The following is a 21,278-nucleotide window of genomic DNA, read 5'->3' on the forward strand; positions in this document are numbered from 1 at the left end:
AAAAGAAGCTCTGGGTCTGTATTCACAAAGCTTCTCAAACTACAGGAGTTGATTTAGGATTTGATTGCCTCCCGCCAAAGCTGCCCTTTTGTCTCTGTATAACCGAGTGCACAACTGATCCAGAAACAGCCCTGGGGATTCTGAGACGCTTTGTAAATGCGGACCCTGAGGTCGGAGGGATAGCAGGAACCGCCACCGCAGAGCTACGCTAGGTCACTGTATACAGTACCTCCTTATGAGTGAGCTCCAGCCAGGCGGTATAGAGGTGGACGCTCAGCACCCCACTGGAGTCCAGCAGGTGCAGGCTGTCCTGCGTAGACCACGGGAGAGAAAGCGGCGATTAGAACGTATGATGAAGCCCTTAAACCCCACAGATGTTGAAAGCCCTTTTAAAGCAGCTGCAGACGCTTGTAAAACCAGCCCCAAAGCATTGACATTTAAAAGAGATGTCTGTATGATGACCTTTGTCTTTATAGGCTACAAAACCAGCTTAATGAAGCAACCAAGTACTGAGGACTTGGTTTGAATACTTGGTCCGACCGTCATATACGTCATATATTTGGGTCCATGTTTAGTAATTAAAAGCTACATTTACAAGCAACCAAACAATCCATTAATAAATAAATTGATGGGTCAATCCAACTGAAAAGTCTATATGTAAACACCTCGATCAATCTTACCAAGCGCGATTTGAATGAGATTTCAACGGGAAGGACCTTAGCCATGTTCAGTCTTGATTCCAACTACTTTCTCATTTTTTATATTCAAAAATGCCTTGTGAATCGGATTTCGAAGTATATTACTATTGAATGAAATTCACTTCTACAATGGGTCCACGTGAACCGAACCCTCAGAACCAAACAAACCAAACTTTAGCGTCAAGTGAACTTCCGCTAGCTTTAGCGTAAAGCTTTAGTGTGAATGCATCCAAAATCAATTTGAGTTACATGTAGATGCGTTAGAGATACATTACATAACACAAAACACCACAATTATTATTACCAAGCTCGATTTGAAGGAGATTTCAATCAGATTCACAGATGCAGCCATGTGAACCCTTGAATTATTTATTTTTTTTAAAAATCCCTTGTGAATCGGGATCCCTTGTGAATCCCATATAACGTTTTTTGTAACAAAAAAGCAATATCACAAGGGCAAAAAAATTACTTTCAGAATCTGAAATAGGATTGGATTAATTTGCTACTACAAAGGGTTCACATTAACCGAACCCACTGTTTTAAGCAGACTTAAAACCAAACAACTCGAACTTTGGTGTTAAGTGAACTTGTTCCGCTAGGAAAGCTTTAGCGTGAATGCATCCAAAATCAATTTGAGCGACGTAGATGTGTTAGGGAAAACTTAAATAACACAAAACTAATCCCTAAATCCTAAATATAGTTTAGCTCGTATGTATATTTGAAGTTCTCACGAGAAAAAAGGGTAAACCGTTTACTCTTCCATAGAGGTTTGACAACTATCATCACTCACTGGGGTACAACATGCTCTGTAAACTCATTCACAGAAAAAAAAAGTGTTTATCAATGACTTTTTAGCAAAATCTGTTCTCAGTGCATTTGGTGCACCACAGTTTGACTTAAATCTGTTAGTAATGTATGAGCAAAAATATAAAAGGAGCAGAAAATTCCACAAATGAAACATTTTTCCAGCGTCTATAGTTCATGACCCCTCTCTAAACCTGCCCACTTCCGTCACACCCATCCGTAGGCTAAATTAAATGTGAACTGGTGTCCTTTACAGTGACCTGCATGCTGCTTGCTTGCCTTCAGACCCTAATCCACTTACTTTATTTCCAATATTTTGCAATTGCTTTTATTAGGTCAGCTAGACAGTGGCAAATAATGCCCCCCCCCCCTCCACTCCAGTGGTCTCGTGTTTGTTCACTGTGGGTGTACGTACTGCTACCCTGTTAAGCTGCTCTGTGATCCCCTGCGCTTTGATCTTATTCTTTAAAGTGATTTAGAAATGAAGCCAAGTTGAACTGAATTGAGTTCAACATGACCTGTGTTAAATTGTTTTTGTGTAGAACACAATTGCGTGCTTTTCTGGGTTTTTACTAGGTAGCTATACATCTGTAGGGGGCTGGACATACGTTTTTTGTAACAAAAAAGCAATATCGCAAGGAAAAACTACATTTTTGTATTGTATTATAATTAATCATCACAAAATATTCCTATCTTGCAAAAATATCATGCATTTGTCCTAACAGCTGAAACTGACACATAAGTAAATAGAAGTTAAAGTTATATGGGGATGTCTGGGAATTTAGATTAGTGTCTGTGATATATGTCCAGCATGTAATGAGTACTAAGCTGGAAGCTAGTTCTAAGCTGCGGGGAAATTGAAAGGACTGAAATTAACTGTGAGAACTGCAGTGTGTGCAGTCACTGTAAAGCACAGCATCATGTCTCACACATGAATTCAAATAGTCTGATGTTGCTACACAACCAATTAAATACTCTAATAAACATAAAATATATGCTTACGTATATTAAGCCTATATTTGCTTCGTTTATAAAATGTGCGCAGGCACAGATTTGAACATAGAGTGTGTGAACGCTGAAATCCATGCCAACGTTCATGTGGCTTAGCGCCATCTCCGGGTTAGATTCGGGGTCAGGGTCTAAGCAGACGTACACACTTTTCCTTGTGTCAGAAAGTTGGAGTACTGCGAGTATTTACGTTTTTCATTTACAAGGCGGAGATCTGAAACCACAATTTCAAGATCATTTTACATGAAGTGTATAATATGACAGAATACGGGATAAAGAAGTCCTTTTTAATTAAATATGACTGTTTTTATCATACCCTTAAATAAAAAATTCAATTTCAAACTAACAATTCACTTGACTTGTACTATATCTTGGCTTCATAACATTCTATAGGATTGCCTTCTCTAAAAAGGTTTTGGTAAGCAGCTCACTAGGTGTAGAAACACAGCTAGTAACCATTTATAATGATCGAATGTTGGTTTTACACTGCTTAAATACAATGCCAATGCATTAATAAAAACACATATCGCTCATCAAAATGGACTCAAACTTTTCAGAATAAAGAAAATTGAGGATTTCTCTCAATCACCTTCTTTATTGTGATATACATCATCATCTAATTTTTAATCATGATGATAACAGAACCCACACCCTCAAGAACCTCTGAAATGTCTAAAAAGAGAAACAAAAGCCATATTGTTTGGAAAAATCTAAATGCTTTGCTGTTTTGAAATGTGTCACACAATTCTCTGAATTGCCACAAGAGGCGCTATATCTTGCATTAGCATAAACTCTCTTCTTCTGTGGTCAGCGTTCTCTTTGGCTGCATCCAAAATCAAATACTCTCTTGAGAAGGCTCTTATCTTGAATAAGTAATTACTTCACGACCTCTAAAAAGTACCATTCCATATAGCATAAGTATGTGTAGTATGAATGTAATCTGGACGTCCTACATTCGCCATGCTGTCATTATCATGTAATCTACCAGTGTAAGTTATGTTGCTCCACTGCCATTCACAAATCCTTTCTCGTGGCCTAATGGAATAGTAAAGTGTCCATCATATGCACACTTCAGTATCTCGGCATGAGTAGGTCAACCGGGAACGTTTTGCCTATGGTTCTGAGAACTGTGAATTCAGACACTTATTTTTTCACTTACAGTTTTTCGCCTACTATATAGTAGGGAAGAATACAATTGTATTGCTATAGCTACCTGAATAATATTTAAAAATATATATTTTTAAAAAATCAAAATTTTTACATTTCTGTAAAATGGTAACATTTTGGTCACATTACATAACCTTTGTCCCCTTCACGCACTATTTTTTTCCCTCTATGTCCTTGAGACGCACCATCCCCCTTGAAATGAATGAATTTGCAGAATTCTCTGACAGCGTGAACTCTAGTGTGTAAGCAGCCATGAGCTTTTATATATTCACTGGCTGACCCCATAAATTAAGCACTGGGCATTAGGTATGACTAAGGCACTTTGTCTTTCTATAAGTTCCTTTAAAGTGCACCGGTACCTTAAAAGGTTGTGAAAGTATGAGCAGATTCCATCTAAAATCCTCTGAAATCCCAACAGGCCTCTCTCTGACGCTGTGGGAAGGTGATAATCAAGGGGAAGCATTAACTGATTGTGGAGGAATGTCTTTAGATCTGGACAGTATACCTGCTCTTGACAGTTCTCACACTCCGCGAGACATGGTTTGAGACAGTTTCACCACCAACTCGGTGAGCGTGACACTGCTGTAGATTATTGTCGCAGAGAATGTGTGTCTCTGTGTGTGTGTGTGTGTGTGTGTGTGTGTGTGTGTGTGTGTGTGTGTGTATACTTGTTTAATGTCCAAATGACCAAATGGCCCCACAATGCAATATAAACCTGAGATCACCTACATTGTTGGGACCAGGCAGCGATCCCCACACAATGTAAAGCAGAATGTCAATGTATTTATAAACATACTAAATTATGTTTTTTTGAAAATGTAAAAATGCAGAATGTTTCCTGTGATGGGTAGGTTTAGGGGCAGGGGCAGTGTAGGGGGATATAATGTACAGTTTGTACAGTGTAAAGTCCACTACGCCTATGGAATGTCCCCACAATTCACAAAAACACAACGTGTGTGTGTGTGTGTGTGTGTGTGTGTGTGTGTGTGTGTGTGTGTGTGTGTGTGTGTGTGTGTGTGTGTGTGTGTGTGTGTGTGTGTGTGTGTGTGTGTGTGTGATAAATTCACCATGGTAAATCACCACACACATTCAACAACAGCTGCAGGCTGTCACACACTTGCTGCGTCTCTGGCCTCCCTGTTACTTTTTACAGTGTTTGTGTGTGTATGTGTGTGTGTGTGTGTGTGTGTGTGTGTGTGTGTGTGTGTGTGTGTGTGTGTGTGTGTGTGTGTGTGTGTGTGTGTGTGTGTGTGTGTGTGTGTGTGTGTGTGTGTGTGTGTGTGTGTGTGTGTGTGTGTGTGTGTCAGAGGCAGGTGGAGTCTTTTTGACACAGCCGTGTGTGAGGACTCCCACTTGGCTGGTGGTCTAACACCTTCTCAGCACCCACTATGAGTTCTGTTTATTTTGTGTCTGTATAAACCTGTGTGTGTCTATTCCACCAATAGCAACTCAGTGTGGACATACAAGCGCTTTAAACTATTATACACAACAAAAAGCAAACACAGCATAACCCGTTGTAATAGGGACGACTAACAATGCATACTAAACTAGACTTTTAGCTGCTTGTAGCTCCAAAACTCACAAACATGATTCTAAAGTGTTGTGTATGGTTGCTTTACTGGCCAACGCCAAAATAGATGTATATAATATTAATGCAATAAAACGAAAACACACCAGTGCAAATTATTTAAAGTAGCTTCATAAAGAACTGATATTAAACTTTTCTGAGTTGTCATGTCTTGAGAAAATACCAACAAAACACAACTCTGAGAAGTCATCATCAATTAATGTAATCACAGAAAACTCCATTAGTCTTTTTGCAGTGAATTAAAGCAGTCACAAACTCCCTTGAAATTCGAGAACTCCCTTATTGTTTCCGTCTCCAACTACTGCTCACTTTATATGAGTACAAGGATATGCTTGAAGACAAACAAGGTTTATGAAACTCAAGTTGAGTCTCTTACAAGCAGGAAGACTCCTGGCACATCCCAATGGCGTATTCAGTTTCTGATGTTCAGGGCTTGGAAGAGTCGAGAATCACAGGACTGAAATAAAGACGACTGTGTCTTTTGTTACCAAAGCGCGTGAGTTTTTGTGGAAGTTTTACGTGATTCCTGTGGCCTCCAGTTAGCAGACTGTCCTTCTGGGACGGGCACATGGAGAGAGCAATGCTAGATAAACTCTAGTCATAATCTTCTTGTGGAAGAGTAAGCAACGCATGCAAAAACATGCTAGCAAGTGCATTTAGACATAATTAAGCGATCTCGTGCAAACACGCTGTTGCCTTTGGGTGTGGAAGCATTTGGAAACAAACTCCAGTTGAGTGAAATGCAATGCAATTCAAACAGAGAGAATCCGATAACTGCTATTAAATAATCTCCTGTCTTCCTCAGGTCAGATAAGTGGAAAGTAAGAAAACCATCGTGGGAACAAACAATGTTCATGAATTGTCCTGTTTTTCCAGAATAAGTGAGAATCCTCAGGAACAACTATTCCAACAATTTAAAGCAAAGAAGACTTAATATCTTACCTTGTTGTAGTAGTGAAGCTGAACCGAATGCCACTGGCCGTCGCTAACTCCACCTGGTATGAACGGTGCAACAGTTGTTTTAGACTCACCTAGGAGAGAAAGATTTATTTTTAAAAAGTTAATTGAAGAGACATGAGGCATGTACGTTGACATTGCATATGTGTCTACTGTACTTTAAAAATGTATCTTATCAACTCATAATTTAAATCCACTAAACACAGTTAGCCGTTAGCTACACAAGATACTTACTAGACCTTGTAGCAAGTAGCAAACCTGATTTATTTATGTAGGCAATATCTTTTTTTAAATATGTAGGCCTACCTATTAGATACATAATCTATTTTTGCAATCACTGTATTATATTTGTATTTATACTGACTTAATCTGATACAAAATCAATTAGGATATCAATTTGATTTTGAATGCAATAGCATTTAGCAAGAGAATAAAAATAATAATATAACTCCATAAATTAATTACAATAGAAAACAGTGACAAAAAAAAAGGAATTAAATTAAATAAGAAAATACTTATTTACTTACTATACTTTACTATTTACTATAAAATACTTACTAGCAACATTCAAAACGGGGGCTCAAGTGAATGCCAAACTGTCTAACACTGCATTGCATAATAAGCAAGTTGGTAAAGACTTTCTAATTACAGTATATTACTGTAAATGTTCAACATGCTGCATATATGAGTACACCATAAAAAAAGATATCGCTCAAAAAGTGTTTTGGCATGCGATAAAGATATAAATTATGTCTTTGTCACCTCTGGTCCAATATGAAGTCACTTAGCGGCCACAGCGCGAAGCTTCTAAACATAACTATCAATCATGTTTAGATATTCTCGCTCATCAATGGAGTTCATTCAGAGGGTAGTGGAGCAAAAATGTACACTGGGTTTAGAGGAATATTTACCCAAGGCAGGAGTTCCTTCATAAAGAATCCGTAAAGAATGACCAAATATTTATAAACAATTGCAACATTGTCTAAGCAAATGATCAATTTAGATTTTGTTTAAACCTAATATATTTTTGATTCAATTTTGTACATTCTTGCACCCTTTGATCACCGAAAAACTAAGAATCGTGGGCCAGCCCCTTGAACTGGTCAAAAGAACATATTTAGTGCAGCATGTAAAACAGGCTCCACAGCATGACACAACATTGTTCTCTTTGTCTGGGAATGATTTATGTGTGCTATAAGATCAACAGTCCCATTATAGGTACTGCTCATCTTGTGTTATTTATAACTGCCTGAGAGTTAAAATGTGTGTGTGTGTGTGTGTGTGTGTGTTGTGTGTGTGTGTGTGTGTGTGTGGGAGAGAGAGAGAGAGAGAGAGAGAGAGAGAGAGAGAGAGAGAGAGAGAGAGAGAGAGAGAGAGAGAGAGAGAGAGAGAGAGAGAGATTTTTTGAGAGAGTTTTTGTCTCTTCCCCTGCGCATGCATGGAGACATTGAAAAGACCGGTGGGGGTCTTTACATAGCCTCTTTAAAGTTTGGACACTTTACGACTAAATACATTCTGTCGTAAACACATCCACCTAGAGCAATTTTCTGCACATGACTGCACAAACAAGCTGCTTAGCGTGGCATGACGTCACCTCAAGTCACTGTATATTGTCAACAACACTGTTTGCTGTTCCAGGAGTAAATCTGACATACAGTCCATAGTCATACTCTAATCAAGTACACAAACGTACGCAAATGCTTGGCTAAAACATCGGAAGGGCACTGTCATCTACGCAAAAAGTGTGTTACTGTTGCTTTAACATACTTCACAATTTAAGGAAGAGAAAGTTACCTTCAACTGTCCGTGCCATTACACTATGTTATAATATGTATGTAGTCAGCTGTAAACATGTTTGACAACTTTAGCATGCTCTGCAAAAATTCTCTTCAAATTGACAGAATGATAGTTGACTTGAAAATTGACCATAGAAAGAGATATTAATGTTTGGTGTTTACATTAATGATATAGTGCTAAAATGCCGAGAATGCATACTTGCATTGGGTTATGAATAGTGCTGGGCAATCGATTATGTAAACATAATATATGTCTGTGTGTACTGTCTGTGTATAATTATTATGTGAAAAAAAAAAAAAAAAATTATATATATATATATATATATATATATATATATATATATATATATATATATATATATATATATATATATATATATATATATATAAATCTAAATATTTTACCTATAAATATAACATATTTTTCTTAAATATATACATGCATGTGTGTGTATTTGCTTATAAATAATAATTATACACATTAAACAAACACACATATATTATGTAAACATAAACTTTTATTTTGGATGCGATAAATCGTGATAAATCGATTGCCCGGCATTAGTTGTGAATTGTGGTCTGACACACAATGACATGAAATCAAGCTTGCATAACTAAAAGAGTTTGTATTCACATACTTGAGTAAAGTATATTTTAGTTAGGGATACATAAAATTTCTGTGCTATATCAGTTAAGGGCAAATGGTAGATTTGTTCTATTGTTTTGAAAAATATTGGATATACCAGTGAATATTGGATATTTATTTGTGTATGTTCATTTATCCCATTTTTATAGGATAAAAATTATTTTTGGCTCATTATATCAGCGAGATTTTTTTAATTTTCAATGTATCTCTATTTTTTATACTGACTTATGTTGACCCTAAGGTCTTCCTGATCGTAATACTGTCGTACCTGCTGAGAAGGTGAGTTGAATCTGTTCCTCTATGATCTCCACAGCTATGAAGTCGTGTTTCTCGTTAAAACGACCGTTGTAGAGTAAAAGGGCGTTTCTTTCTCTTGTGGCAAACCTGGGCAGAAAAAAAAACATTGATCAGAACAACCAGAACTACAGGTTTTATTGAATGTCTACACTGCCCCCTCATAAATCTTTAACTCTCTAGAGGTTTGATTGCACTTATTTCCTCAAACAAGTTGAGCTACGAGAAACCCCTCAGCCAGACAGAAGAAATAACATCTACTAATCAAGGAAGGAAAATAAAAAAATCAGAGAGGAAGTAAACGTAAGTCCAGTGGTCCAGAAACAGGAAGTGGTTTCCCTGCCTTGGGCGGCACATCCCACCTCTATCATGCCTGGGCCGTGGCACAGAGGGCAGAAGAGTCAGAGACCAGCTGCTCCACAGGAAAATGATACAAATAAAGAAAAACACTGATAGTGCTCTCTCAACACGTAGCCCATCCTGTTTTTACACAGCACGGGAGCCCAAATATTACTCTGGTGACCCTATTACAACATTTGTTGATTAATATATCAGATAAGGCATAATTTACAAAGTATCCACATCTTTCTAGCTTTAAAACTCAACAGCTAAACAAAATGATTTGATCTTGACATTAGAATTATCAGTGTATGACCCAGAAGATGAGTCCAGGCATGTCAAATAGCCAGACAGAGCTAAAGGGCTCCTTATACAACCTCTTCAACAAATTACACTTTACAGCATGCAAAGCTTTGGGCATACGTGTCAGTGTAACAAGAAGATAAATAGGGGCATGACACTGAGGTCATAAGCAATTTTCTTGTCAAATGTAACCCAGTACTTACATGAAGGACACAGTGAAGTGGAATCTCTGTCTCAGGCCTCGAAAGGTAATAAAGGACTGTCCGGGAAAGCTGCGGGTTGTCATCTCACAGAAAGGTTTTTCATACTCTCCAGAAGGGCAGTTGCACGTGAAGCCACCCACTAGCAGGTTGACACACTCGCCTCCATTTTTGCATACCCCGGGGACACAGCGGCCAGAGCGGGCATCTACTTCACAGTTCTCACCTACAGAGAATAATGAGAAGTTTGTAAACTCGTAGAGAACCTATAAAGTATTAAAAGTATCTGAACACTGATTCAACCTTTTGACATTTTTGATCACTGTAGCGCAAGGTAAATTGTTACAGAGGAAAGTAGCCTAAGCTTCTATAACTGAACTGCAAACAGTGTCTTAAACCGTGTTTCCACCGCAGGAACTAGGGACTTTGGTGTGGTACTCGGTGTGTTTCGACCACAGAGACCAGGGTTTAAATGAAGTTCCGGGTAAAAAATTCCCCTTCAGAAAGTCCTTGCTTGTGATGTAGATCTTTTTCAAAGTTCAGAAACTTTTGGGGGTGGGACTTGGCCGCTGAATTTTATGGCTGAGTTCACACAGCATTTTATTTCAAGCGCCATTTTTAAAAGTCTGTTGCTATGCGTGCAGTAAGAGTTGTTTGCCATTTGAATCAACAATGGAGTTTAAAAAAAATGACCGATGGACAGACGGCGAGTTTCAGTAGGAACTGGAAAGTTGTGCGCAGTCCTGCAACCATCACTAGACTAATCTTCATGGTACTTTAGACCAAGATGGAAATGCAGACAGCAACAGGTCTGGGGGATATAGTTCCTAGGACAAATTTATTTGATTAATTTAGGTGGAAATGCAGCTTTAGTGAGAAAACATCTTCACTGATCTGACACTATACTGCAAGACTCTTCAGCTCTTGTTCTGGAGGGCCAGTGAGACTCCTGCTGAGTTTTGACCTAATCCAAATACACCCCAACAAGCTAATCAAGGTGTTCAGAATTGCTTCAAATTACAGTCAGGTGTGTTAAATTGGAATTGGTACTACTCTGAAGTACAAAGACCATCCAGGACTGGAGCTGAAGAGCCCTGCTATACTGGCCTTAAATCAAAGTTTGAGTCCTGACTTAGTCTCAGCTTTCCATACGGAAGCACTTGACAATCCAAAAGTTCCTCTATGGCACCACCAATTCCCCTACCGAAGATGGACACACAACTCATGCAGTGTTATATATCAGCCATTATCCAGACAAGATCTGGACAAAGGGTGTTTATGTGTGGCGGGGGAACAGGATGGCAGTCCCTGTGCCTGTAATGACCCCTGATTTCCTTGGGATAATCTTTCTCTTGGAGGGAAATAGACAGATCTGTTTCCCTCTAATGTGAGAAAGCCAGAAAGGGGATAGATGTTGAGAGGCAGGCTGTCATCGCCATCATAATGGATGCAGAATACCTGGAGTTGAACTGTGACCTTCAAAGCACTGAAGGAGGTGATTAGAAGGGTAATTGGCCTTGATAAAAAGGGGGAGGTGGGTAGGAATGACAGAGAAGCCTCCGAATTGGAGATTGATCAGATAAAGTCATCACAGTCTTTTATGTTATATTCGTTATTTAAGACACAAAGCATTATTTGACATGGTATGGCCTATCTGATCTTTGCTCAATAAGTCCCTCACAGGTGGACAAATCATTCCTCTTGTTTGTCCACCTGTGACATGGACATCCTGACTTTTGGTTCTGAAGGCAGTGGTTTCACTATTTGTGGTTTACCCCAAATGACTGACAGTTTGAACCTTATGTTCTCCAGGGCAGCATTCCTTCAGCTCCTGACAAAATACCGCTCCCTAACCACAAACCACTCTACCACATATTCCTGCAAGTGTACAGACAAAACACACAAATGCAGTGTGCCATAACATGTTTGGCACTCACCTGTGAAGTCCTCTAGACACTCGCAGGTGTACCCTCCTTCTCGACTGCGGCAGCGCCCATTGTTGCGGCATGGCCCTGAGTAGCACAGGTCAATCTCGGTCTCACAGTAGTCGCCGGTAAAGCCAGCCGGACAACGGCAGCGCAGGCCATTAATGGGATGGATTGGTCTGAAGAGAACAGTGTCAGAAGCAATGAAAGGTGGAGAGCTGTCGAACTTTAAGACAGAGACACATTTCATGTAGTTTTCGCAAGGTTCCCGCAGGCAGATGTTGTCATCAAACGGAAGGACACTTTGGCTGGAGATTTTCCGTAACAGAGTTCGGTTCAGGTAGATTTGCTCCTGAAGTTCTTCCGAAGGGAAGTAGCGATCCGGAGCTCCTCCAGGAAGCAAGGCGGAGAAGGTGACATTGAGGATGTTGCCGCTGACATCCGTGTCGTTCTGGACGTTGAAGACGAAAACTCCATCGCGGCTAGTTGAGAGGACTGCTGCCACACCTTCGGCAAATAGAGAGAGCAGCGGGGATAGGAAGCGTTCCTGGGACATGTTCTCCAGACGGACCGTGATGCTGTTCGTTAGCATCTCGTCAGTGATGATGGTCACACGGAGAGTACAGCAGGCCGTCACTTGGTGGATACCATCTAAAAAGGGATAGAAACAACCAACCGTTTATAATTCAGTTTTACATTCCATGAAAACACAACCTGCTTCTAGTCTTTTGGAATGTTTCAGCTGGAAGTCAGCTGTTTCCGAAAGATATCAGTATACTCTTCTTACCCTGAAAAAGTCTGAATACTGTTTTGGGTTGGAAAAGAAAGCATGTTAACAGACAGGATTACTACAAAGTTGCACCACAATTAGACAGATCATCCTAGTGTCTCGCTTCAGGACAAAAACTCGTTTTCTCTGTTTAAACTAATGCTGTAAAAACCTCAGAATTGATGGAGACTTGACAACCGTAAAACACTTTAAATGCTTTCTTCCACAAAAGTACAAAACGGATTGGAATGCTTATTATGGGATTGTGCGTGACCTTAACTACGGAGCTTCACACTGAATGACAACATTTAGCATGTATACATTTACAGAATACAATAGTAGCTTCCATATTGCTGATTTCATGCTTGTCACCGAGGGTTTGGGTTGAGTTATATAACAGCAAACTTTATTTTCTTATTTTTCTTACTACATGGCACTGTAAAACTGTCAAAGTTCCAAAGCCTTTGTCCAAAAGGGATATACCTTAAAATGAAAATCATTTACTCAACCTCATGTTGCTCAAGATCTTTATAACCAAGGAATGTTTCCACTGTTTATTCTGCACTAAGTGTAGAAATTTAACAAACGGAATATTGAACAATCAACACAGCATTACATTAGATAGCTGCCTGGTGTAATTGACTGCCCAGTCCGGATCTCATTAAAGCAATCTTAAATTGCATCACAATATCTGATCACAATCTCACTATTTTCCTGTGAATAGAATGGATTTGACAGGAAGCTCCCACAAGTACTACGCTGGCTGTTCTGTTTTGCTAAGGGAACAACTGCAGAACAGGTGGTATATCCAATTAATACCCCCGGCAAAACAATGTGGCTAAGACCTTTCAAATATGGAGGTCTCATGTGTCTTTGAGTTGAGTTATGTGTCTCTAAATTATATCACAGCCATAAATCTCACAAGAAGGGGGTGCACGTCAGTAGCCATTCCCAGCAAATGGGTCACATTCCCAACTCTGGTATGTATTGCACTGTGTTCGGTCCACTAATGCTGCACAGGATGACATAAGCACATTGCTTTGACATCAAAGAGCAGGCCTAACCTGATACAATGTGTTCACCAATAACAAGCTGTTTCTAATATACACTTTATTTCTAGTTATCAGTACTGGATTTTGATAATGTATCAGATTTGTGGTCATCCTCTTTTGGCTTTCACATTTAAAATAAGCAACAAATGAAAGAGCTTGGTTGACATCCTTCTGGGTGAAGTTTTACATTTGTTACAGTAGATAGCAAGAAAAAGAGCAAAAAACCTATTTTAAACCCCTTTAATAATTTCAAAGTAACTATGGGTGGATCTGTAATAGTTATTTTCGATTGTGCCTGTTTTTCTTGTTCATTAAATATATAAACTGACATATTTTTAAAGGTGCATTTGCACACACATAAGAAAGAAAAAAATCCTTACTGCTCTTTATCTCTCTTGTCATTCTTTATCTTTATGTTCCTTAAGTGCAAACTAAAGACATTTATTGTAGGCCCAGAGAACATCATTTTATCAACAGGGAAGGATGCTAATGAAAATGTCTGCTGGCACCCAGCCCAACAAAACAGAAATGTCATATCCAGTTTTTGTGCTGTTTTGAGATGAATGATGGATCTAATGGATAGGTCTTTTCTCTCAGGATAGGGAAATGTGTTTTTAAACGCTTTATTATTCCAGACATCAACTCTTGTTTTGATTCCAAATTACCCAGAAATTTCAAATAAAGTAATGAATTAGAAGAACTAGATCTCTTCTAAAGAAAGTGTGTCTTCTTACTTTAACCCACTCATTGAGACCAAAGTAAGACAGAATGTGTTTTCTTGATTTTTTCTTATGAGTTTTCCACCTGACATTGCAGTGCGGTTTATATTTAGTCTGTCAGCTGTTCACTTAGTTTCAATGTAAAGTAAAGTTGTGTTGCTGTCAGTAACCAGGCAAAGGCTGTTGTCATGCAAACCGCCCTAATGTCCCTCTCATGGATTAAATGAACTCTGTTAACCCTTGTAAATAAACACTTACATACTTTAACAACATACACTTTAACATACAAAAAAAAAGTTCATTTTACTTATTACAATGCAATACTTAAATAGAATAAGTGTTTTATAGTAACATAATATTACATAAATAAAATATACTTAAATGAAAATTTTATGTGAAATGTAACGTGTATTTAATGTTTTTGGACACTTATTCATACTGTATGATGAATAAAAGTGTATAATGATTTAAAAAAAATTATATATATATATATATATATATATATATATATATATATATATATATATATATATATATATATATATATATATATATATATATATATATATATATATATATATATATATATATATATATAATTTCCTATTTAATTCTATTGCCTTTGAAATATGGAAAGTGTGCTGCCAAATGTAGTATCTAACCTAAACAATATTTTAATGTCATTCCTACTGAATTTTATATGCTTTCTATGTATTTAACTATATTTGTAATTACACATTTGTAATGATGAAGTAGCAATTTAGTAGGCTCTATTTAAAATATATAAACTTTAAATGTAATATTAAACACTACAGTTAAAATTATAATCAAGGGCTTTAATATGCTGGCCAACATATTCAAATCAAGGCACTTTTTTAAGGCATGACAAAAGATTATTAAAATAAAGTACAACGTATAACTAAAACTTACAATTGCTCTTTTTAAAAGTGTTTTAAGTGTGTTAAGAATCATAGAATGGTGCAGGTATGACATCACTTTGTAGGCCAAAAGCGAGTTAGAATTTTAGCACTTCCGGTTCCCTCGTCCTGAAGTCAATGGATTTTTTGAATGGGATTTTGGTTATATAGCAAAAGGTGTGGTGCAAGCTCAAGACACTTTCACGTTTTATTCTATGACATAAAATACATCAGTATTACCCCACTCTTGAATATTTCTTTTAAGCTATCATGTGTTTTGGAAAAATAGGACTTTTGCAAACTTTGGCTAAATGGGACTACAGAGGCTGAGGAGATTAAACGTAATCTTATGTTTATAATTGTGCTTTTATAAACTCAACTCAAACTCAAACTTTCTGTCAAAATGTTTTTAGATAAAAACAGGAAGAGTCGTCGGAAGCTTAGTGATGGTGATGTTGAATTCATGTGTGTAATAATACCATGGTGTAGTTTGTTTATAGCTTATCTTGAGCTTTGACTGCATTTAGACTTCAAAATTCATAAACGTTGTGTTCATCTGTGATAATTATCTTGATGGACAAAATGTGCAAGTATTATAAACTATTGTAGATCGCAGAGCTTTTTTTTATAGCAATAATCCAAAAGTCAATGGGAAAAACAGAGAACCAGCGTAATGCTAACTGCTGGTTGGCTTACAAAGTGACATCATACCTTTACCACTCTATTAGCACATAATTAATCAAGACACAAATAATAATAATAAAAAAACAGATTAGTTTATGACCTAAAAGTGTCATTATAACTTTATGAGGCTGCAACAAACTGTATGATAACATTTATTATTACACACTTATGCAGATAAACAACATTAATTTCATTTGTATGTTAGTGTGGTGTACGGTGATGTTTAACTTGAAGTTGTTAAGTCTGCGATAAGCCTTACACTATCTTATCAGGGGTATTGGATGGAAGCCACAGATATTCCAGCTGTCACAATGATTGACAAGGGTTTCTTCCTCTCAAAGCAGCGTATCATGTAACTCAAGCTGACTAATGTAATTATGTGGAGAACATGGAATAACGAACTCTGCCATTAGCGTTCCCTGTCATTATACAAAACGTTCGGTCCGTGATCTGACACGAACAGGACAGAGGGGCAGTCCAGTGTATTTAAGAGTCTGTCAGGGGTGGGCTGGCATGAAATCAGTGTTCCTTTTGTTGGCAAAGGATGACTAAACAACTGGTATGCAAGATGAGACAAGCAAAATGGCTAAACAGCTCTACTTGATTTGTGGTTAAAATAGTTTAAAATCAATTATATTTCTATTGCCATCCATTTCTTAAATTATACATGCAAGTAAACAAAAACATTGCATTCTTCATTCCTAGATGCTGACAGGGCAATTCATTAAATGAGGGGCTGTTGTAGGTGAGGTGCATATCTTTAGGAGCCAATGAAAATCAGTTTGTGTGCCAATGTGACAGTCAGACTTCTACGGCCCTCCTTCAAGTTCAAATGTTTGAATCATAACAAAGGAAGCAAAGGTGCCGCCCACTGAGCCAATAACACATGCCCATGAATCCCTCCCATTTCTACAACTCTACAACTGACCTGCTTTAGGTACGGTTAGGAAAAACCATGTAACTTTCTATTGACTTCCTTTAATAAATAGACACACACATACTAGGGGTGTGAATTGCTGAGGACCCTGGAGTATGAAATCTTTATATATAAATAAAAAATAAAAAATATTTATATATGTAATATATGTAATATATATATATATATATATATATATATATATATATATATATATATATATATATATATATATATATATATATATATATATATACTTAAAAGTCAAGATTTAATACGTGTAGGCATACGACAGTAAACCTTATAGGATTTTGGTGGCACTGATACTCTGAGATTTGATCAAAAATAACATAAAAGATACCACAAGCATTTTGTCCTAAAGAAGCTGCAACCTGAGAAATGCTAAAATACCAAGTTCCAAAATTGTTGGTATACAGTCTAGAAGAAAAAAAAAAAAAAAAAAAAAAAAGATTTTTAATGTATTTATTTATTATAACTATTTATTAAATAAGTATAGAGTTGAGCTTGAAAAAAATACTGTAAAGTAATCAAGTACTCTTAATTACTGACCTGAAGAATGGTTTTAAATGGATAATAATCTAAATAACTATTGCCACATTTCTCTGTAACACAAGAATGTAATTTCCTTTTTGTTGGTTCAACTTAAAAAAGTAAATAACATGGTTGCCTTAAAATTTTGAGTTTATTGAAATTAAACATTTGAGTTGATACAATGAAGGAAATCGGTTTAATAAATAGAAACTAAAAATATTATTGTATCTGAACCACATAAAAAATGTGATAAGTCATGGAAATAGCACAATTCGCCATGTTTCACTTCGTCATCACAAATAAAACCCACGCAATTACTCAATATACTTAAAAAATCGTTAAATAGTATTTGAGTAAAGGTTGTCGATTATCAAAAAATGTTCATTGTGTTAACTCAAATTTTTAATTTCAATGAACTCAAAATTTTAAGACAACAAGGTAAAATATATATTATTTTTTTTTCATATATTTTTATAGTGTATCTATTGTCCCAAGGAATAATCTACCCGAATGATCTAATCTAATTACAGACAAACAAAATTGACTCTTTCCTGTAATGTGAATTAATTTCATTAATATGAAACAGTTGCCAATAAAACAGTGATTTCCAGAAAACTGAGAATGGACACAGCTGTTGGGGGGTGACATGTAAGATCCGTCCGGATGCAGGTGTGAACAGGTGAAATGCGCTCTGCTGACGGTGATCTCCATACGGGGCCCTCAGACTGATCTAAACACCTGCATCTGTTTCTACACGCACTGCTGGCAAACAAATCACTCTGGAGCTTTGGGAAATGACAAAAAGCCAAATATTGATCAGGTTGAATTCAATGAAGTATAAAGAAAATGCCAATATTACTAGATTAACATTGTGCATCCCTGGTCTTAAACTACAGTCTAAATGGCCTTTTTTACTTTAAGTCCCTTGGAGAGACGTACAGTTGGGACTGTTGCTAGGCGTAGTAGGTGGCAAAGAGTTCTCAGCGGTATAAAACCTTGAATTAGACTCTGACACTTTTCACAGTAATGTGTTTTAAATAAAAAACACGCCTCAGAGTCATTGATTAACCTTAAGAATGACACTGAGAGAGGGGATAAAACATTCTTGGCCTTCAAGGAACCAACCTTGATGCAGAAATGTGGCTGTAATTTTCTTTGTCAAGAGTAATTAATCAGTTTTTGTGATAAGGACTTCACTTGTCATTGCCAAGCGTTTGTTGACAAAGGGTTAGACGGATGAGGTCCATTTTATGCAAGGTTTTGAGGGCCATGTTCAAACATGTTTGTGGTTGTTGTGTTTGGGTGGTTCCTTCTAACTCACACTCTCACACACATACAAAACCTCCAATTTCACACCTTACCCCGTCTCTGAACCCCTTTGGCCCTCACTGCAGGGAATATGAGTGCAAGACATTGTCAGATGTACCCAGTCTTTCCATCGGCCAGATGGGACCAGGCGTAATGAATGGGTAAAACGAAATTACAACTCGCTGACATCATAACCACCTACTCTGGCTTCAAAACCAACAGATGGGGCAGAGGGGGGGATGAGCGTTTAGTTTGTAATGCATTGACAATCATGAGGCTATTGATTTTTGGTGGAGACTCATCTCGAAGTATTCAACAATTACTGAACGGAGCATATCCATGTCAATGTTCTACGGGCAATTGTCGGAGAAGATGGTATATTTAATATGATAAAAAGCAGATGTGGGTGACACAATTAGAGTCTGTTTATTGGGCCACAAAAAATAAAATCTGTAAATATAAATGTTAAGCTATGGTTTAATGAACAACATACACAGAAATGTTATTAGCATTCTGCATTACCAATTTATGTAAAAAGAGTTTTATAAACAGTCTACAAAGAAAGTCTTTATTCTGCATTTATTCTGAAATAAGTATTTCAAATCGAAATTTGTTCTGCTTTCTACTAGCCTGACGTGGTCATACTCAATTCTAGTCAGAATATGAATCTGAAACTTCTCCATTGGGCTGTGATTATGGGGCGTGTTTCAACCGAACCAGGCAAGACATCAATTGGACAGACCTACAACCAATCAGAGCAACGAAGCGACGCATTGTCAAATGTCAACAGACAGAGCTCAACTGCACTGTGTTGCCAAGTCCGTTTTTTTCCGCGGTGGTTTTCTATGTCTAAGGGTTGAAGCGACTATTATGTGATATATAGACCCATGAGTGCGAATTTTAGCAGGCAACCTTGCCAAAAAAACACACAATTTACCCCCCAAACACCATTTTTCCCCCGGAGAACCCCCCGAGAAGCTATTGTTTAGGGCTAGTAGTTGGCGGATTTTGTTGTAAAAACTTGGCAACCCTGTCTGCACGTGCGCTGGAATAGACGATCTTTGCCGGTGTTGTAAAAAAATAAAAGAATTGAATGATACACAGAGTACTTACCCAACATGATCATCATCTTTGAGAGAAATTGTGAAGGTAAATTCATATACAAACAAGATCTCCGTTTAGGATTCGAGTAAATAGAATCCAAGCCCCTTTGATGACGTGATGATTACGTTACTGTTGGTCATCTGTCTGTCATCATCTAAAGCCCGTCTTGATGATCTCATTGGTCCGAACAGTTTCTGTTCGGAGATAATCACTCCTCTATGGAGCGATGCCAGACCGAAATGCCCGTCCTAAAAAAATTGTGGGCGGGGCTAAATTCGGCTGGCATCCAGGCAAGCTTTCTACATTCATTCTGAAACTATTTACACACATACATGTGTAAGAATGGGTTTACAAACAATTTACACACAAAAAAAGTCTGCATTTGTTTATTAAGAAAAAAATACGTATTGTTTTATGAACAATTCATTCTGAATACTTACATGAGAATGAATTTTTGGTTGTCTGGCTATCACCAGACCAAGCTTAATATTGAGCATTTGTCTGGGGAGTCTGCTCTATATTTTCTACTGCACAAGAGGTGTGATCAACGGACATAATTCAAATGACTCTGTATGCAATTGGATAGTCCTTCAACCAATCAGACCACAAGAGGCGTGATCAACGGACAACGAACCATCGTTTCTCTATCAGTCATCGTGTTAAACCCACCAATAACACGGCAGGTGGATTAACCAGTCTGTGATTGATCCCCGCAAAAGTGTAACAGAAGCTGTAGAAATGAATGTACAGGATTCCAGACTGAGTTGCAGGGCAAAATCAAATCGCCGGCAGATCAGGCTGGGTTTTTGGAGCAATTTACACAGAAGTTTGTTCTCCGTTTTTTCTGCACTAACTACATTCTATGTACTAAGTGATTTATGCAGAAATTAGCTCTAAATTCTGCAACAATTTACATAAGAACAATTTCACAAACAATTTTAAAATGTAGCAATTTAAATTTTGTACACTTTAAAATTATTACATTTTAAGATAACATTTTTGTTTACGAACAAGTTTCCAGTAAAAACTGATTCACTCCGCACACAGAAATTTTGCTATATGTATTTCATAAATTAAGCATTGTATTTCGTAATGTTGTCTACCAGGGTGTTAACTGTTTAACAAGTGGAACAATTCTAGTGGACGAAAATTACTACAACATACTGCACAATGGTGCAACTTCATTGTTCATTTGGATCAAATTGAATACAGTATATTATATAACAAAAGTATGTTACTGTCAATCTCCCTAAACATTCAAGACCCGCAGTGAGCTACCATATCAGGGTAATCCGACAGCGATAAGGGCGCCTGGGTGTAGATGTCTGCTATGACAGCTCTGAGGAGAGAGGGATGAGAGATAGATAATGAAGGAAAGAGATGATGAGCCAGAATGTAGTGTATGCACCTACAGTAGTCACGAGCAGGCTTTGTTCCCAGAGAGCGCACTTGAGTTTTGAGAGAGTGCTTCATGTTGACTTTGAAAACTCTCTTGTTTGTATATCAAGAGTGGGTGACAGTAGGGGCACGCT

The 21,278-nt window shown here is 37.5% G+C and overlaps 1 protein-coding gene across 5 annotated transcripts in view; it reads right to left on the bottom strand.

The window, feature by feature from the left end:
• Window positions 1-21,278, bottom strand: part of celsr1a (cadherin EGF LAG seven-pass G-type receptor 1a) — a 116,747-nt gene that overhangs the window by 55,272 nt on the left and 40,197 nt on the right. For 3 of the 5 annotated variants that reach the window (XM_067427176.1, XM_067427174.1, XM_067427175.1), the window contains exons 2-6: window positions 11,738-12,376; window positions 9,804-10,026; window positions 8,933-9,048; window positions 6,208-6,296; window positions 230-310 (exon numbers count right to left, since the gene is read on the bottom strand). In XM_067427176.1, the coding sequence (XP_067283277.1) occupies window positions 230-310; window positions 6,208-6,296; window positions 8,933-9,048; window positions 9,804-10,026; window positions 11,738-12,376 (1,148 nt within the window). The remainder of the gene's footprint in view (window positions 1-229; window positions 311-6,207; window positions 6,297-8,932; window positions 9,049-9,803; window positions 10,027-11,737; window positions 12,377-21,278) is intronic. The other 2 variants (XM_067427177.1, XM_067427178.1) reach the window with 1 other exon arrangement.

The sequence above is a fragment of the Pseudorasbora parva genome, chromosome 20 (genome assembly GCF_024679245.1).
Source record: "Pseudorasbora parva isolate DD20220531a chromosome 20, ASM2467924v1, whole genome shotgun sequence".
Taxonomy (NCBI): Eukaryota; Metazoa; Chordata; class Actinopteri; order Cypriniformes; family Gobionidae; genus Pseudorasbora; species Pseudorasbora parva.